The following is a 3,793-nucleotide window of genomic DNA, read 5'->3' on the forward strand; positions in this document are numbered from 1 at the left end:
TATTTTATTTAATTAAATATTTTTTTATCAAATAGAAAACATAACTAATATTTTTAAGATGTGTACTACTCATTTATATTATATATATGCGCCATGCGAATATAAAAATAAAATTATATTATGATTGATTTTGAAAGTGGAATAACTCCTCTTGATAACATTTTTTAGCTTTTAATTTGTTTCTCTTTAATAGTTTTACGGTTGTTTGTGTCATTTTTTCTTCATAAATTATTGTAGTGTTTTTATCGATAATTCACATAAAAAGGGCCCAGTTATGAACATCATTTTAAAATTGGAGCACAAGATGTTTTTATATCCCTTTATGTATTTTCTTCTTTGTATATTTCAAAACAAATAAATAAGTTGTACTTGATTTTACCAAATATATTAATTATTACAAATTGTTGTAGTTAAGGGTATCCAAAATAATAACAAACTCACTTTACAAACTAATATGAGATTGTGCAATTTTATTTAGCATATTGTACGATAATAATTAAGAGAGGAGTGTTTATCTCACTTAACCGTTGCGCTACGTCATTTTTACTACAAACCAATAAGCATTTGCAATAAAGAATTTTTTAGTTATTACTTTTTTTATCATTTAAACAAAAACCTAAATAGGACTATTATTTTGGGACGGATGAAAGTGGCAAATGAGACTATTATTTTGGGATGGAGTATTATATAATTATCTATCTTGTTTAATTTTAAATTAGTTTATTAGGTGTAGAGAAGTTATAAGGATCATTTGTCATTCAATTGTAGTGATATTAGTTGGGAATAGCAACCAATAAAATAGAATAAACAATATATCATACAATAAGCAACCAACGAGCAATCAAAAGTAACCAATAAGCAAATAAACAGCAACAAACGAGCAACAAAAAAGCAGCCAATAAGCAACAAAATATCAACAAATAAGAAATTAAAATTAAAATTAAATCAAATTTAATTTACACATATATTTCTTCTAATACTTTTTAATGTACATCTAATAAATTATTGCTTTTAAAATAAATTGATAATTCAATTGTTATGATGTTAGTTGGGAATAGCAACCAATAAAATAGTGTAAACAATATATCATACAATAAGCAACCAACGAGTAATCAAAAGTAACCAATAAGCAAATAAACTGCAACCAACTAGCAACGAAAAAGCAGCTAATAAGCAACAAAATATCAACAAACAAGAAATCAAAATTAAAATTAAATTAAATTTAATTTACACATTTTTCTCTTCTCATTCTTTTTTGATGTACATCTAATAAATTATTGCTTTTGAAATAAATTAATAAATTTAATTAATTTAATTTGTCTAAATTTTCTTATTTATATAATTGGTATGATGGTGGAGGAATAAAGAGCGATTTAATATATATTCGAATCATCATTGTAAGTTGGGTCACATCAGAGTTTAATATGTATCAAAGTAGGATCAATATACTCAAATCTTATAAAATTTTAGTTGTTCAATCAGCAATATTCTTGATGTCGTCATCGTTTATATAACAAGAAAAAAATGATAAAAAAATGTCGTGTTGAATCATTAACATTTGCTATTGTATGAAGTTATTCTTCTGAAAGAATCATTGCATGGAGACAACAATTAAAAATATATTAAGCTAACATAAAATTTATGTTTAGTAAAGTAGAATAACAAATAACTTATATAAAAATATGACACAATTTATAAAAAAAATACATAAATAATTAAAAAAAAACAAAAAACAAACCTTACTAAAAAATGAGATAGTTCAGATGAATAACAATCTTTAAAAACACATAAATAAAAAAAAAGCATGTCTATGATATGCTTCCCTCTTACCTTAACAATGTAGCCGTTGAAAGTTTCAGCTGCATTGTTATCAATCATATCTGACTTCGACCATAGGCTCAAGAACACTTTACAAAATTTTGTCGTCCTCGTGTCATAAAGTCATCATATGCAAGCTCATTTTCTTCTTTCATCTCGGCCAACGCCTTGTCATGTGCAGCTTGATAAGTACATCGGGCAGCCTTCCAAAAGATTTTTTTTCAACGCTTGACCCTTAAAGTCCTTCTTCCAGTTGCAATAGATATGCATGCACAATTTCTATGTTCCGCATGTGGAGCAAGCTTACTTATTGCATTGATCAGTCCCTATTAAAAACAAAACAGTCAAATATTAGCATCCACGAACATTTTATTCCATTCAACATTTGATACCAACATAATCAACAAACAACCTAATCCTAATAAACAACCTAATCCTAATACATCAACAAACAACCTAATCCTAAAATATCTACAAACAACCTAATCCTAACAAAATTAACTTTAAAACAGGTAACCAATTCAAACAATCAAAATAATAACAAAATTAACTTTAATTCAGGTAATCAATTCAAAGAATCTAAAAATTGACAAAATTAATTTAAAGCAGGATTTACCTTTTGTTGATCGCTAATGAAACTCCACCCATTTCCATCTATAATACCCAAGTCATCAAACAAATGTTTTAGAAACCACATCCAATATTCTTCATTTTCAGACTCTACAACTGCCCAACATATAGGGAACATTTGATTGTTTCCGTCCTTAGCAATGGCTGATAACAATGCTCCCCCTAGAAAGGTTTTCAAGAAGCAGCCATCAAACCCAATGATAGGCTTACATCCCTTCAAAAACCCTTTCCTCAATCCACTAAATCCCATATAAAAGCCCTTGAAAGTAGTCTCATTTCCAAGTACGAAATCGAACCTTCCATCCAGATCGACTCTCATTAACTCTGTCTTATAAGATCTTAACCCAATATAGTGCTCAATAACGGACCCTCTGAGCAATTCCAGTGCATGTCCCTTGGCTCTGTAGGCTTTAGATATTGAAATTTGCACGCAGTACTTTTCCATAACATCATCAATCAACAGGGCAGCAGTCATATTAGGGTTCCTCCTAAGTTTATGCAAGTATTTAGTGCTAATCCAACCATATAACGCTTGCCTATTCTCCATCTTCCTGTTGCACATGTGCCCACTGTTAGGGGTTTTAATTGTAAAGGAGTTTCTCTTACGATCAAGACTGCTATACAACTTCCATTTACAACTGCCATACAGCTTCCACTTACCACTGCCGTCGCACCTCTTTTCCACTTGATTGATATTGGTCCTAATATTCCTCATATTATAGCCATTCAAAATTACCCACTTCCTTATTGCAGCTGCACACACTTCCGAATCTAAAAAAACCATTCCAGTCTTGAATTACAATGTTTTATTATCTAAGTTAGGATCATAAATTATAGATTTCTTCTTCTTACGCCTTACTTCACCTTCTACCTCCTCGTTCTCACCACTGAGATCAAAATTCACATCGCCATCAGAGGTAGCGTACTCGCTACTTGTATTGCCTGCTTCATCTTTGAATCAACATCTCTTCGAATATTAAGGTAGCTATTGACATCCACATTAGGAACATTAGGAATATAATTTTTAAATTGAGCCATGTTCTTCCTTTCAAATGTGTGCTCTTCATCGTTAGAAAGATCAATATTCGAGATATCATCATCTATATCATTTTCATCCACCGGAAAGTAATCAAGTTCTTCAATTTATGTTTCTACAACCGGGAAGTAATCAGGATAAACAATGTCATCTTTATATCCTGTCGTAGAAGTGTTGGCACTTGTATAAGCCCCGATAACTTCAGTGTTCGCATTGAAACCATCATTAGCAGTTAACACCTTTCCGAAAGTTGTATTATAGGATGAAGTTCTATCCCCGATAAACTTATGATTCACATTTACGGGCTTT

General features: G+C 30.3%; 1 protein-coding gene across 1 annotated transcript; it reads right to left on the bottom strand.

The window, feature by feature from the left end:
• Positions 1–2,039: 2,039 nt before the first annotated feature.
• Positions 2,040–3,486, bottom strand: LOC126672633 (uncharacterized). The gene is made up of 3 exons (XM_050366588.1): positions 3,375–3,486; positions 2,435–3,219; positions 2,040–2,144 (listed from the first exon to the last, which is right to left on the bottom strand). Exons 1-3 carry the CDS (start codon positions 3,484–3,486, stop codon positions 2,040–2,042), a joined length of 1,002 nt encoding a protein of 333 aa, XP_050222545.1.
• Positions 3,487–3,793: the final 307 nt, after the last annotated feature.

Source organism: Mercurialis annua, linkage group LG1-X (genome assembly GCF_937616625.2).
Source record: "Mercurialis annua linkage group LG1-X, ddMerAnnu1.2, whole genome shotgun sequence".
Classification (NCBI taxonomy): domain Eukaryota; kingdom Viridiplantae; phylum Streptophyta; class Magnoliopsida; order Malpighiales; family Euphorbiaceae; genus Mercurialis; species Mercurialis annua.

Coding starts and splice junctions, on each gene's coding strand:
- LOC126672633 (XM_050366588.1), bottom strand. CDS start 3,486: ATGGCTCAATTTAAAAATTATATTCCTAATGTTCCTAATGTGGATGTC. Junction 3,220..3,374: donor GCAGGCAATACAAGTAGCGA/GTACGCTACCTC, acceptor TGGTTTTTTTAG/ATTCGGAAGTGTGTGCAGCT. Junction 2,145..2,434: donor TCATTAGCGATCAACAAAAG/GTAAATCCTGCT, acceptor TGTTTTTAATAG/GGACTGATCAATGCAATAAG.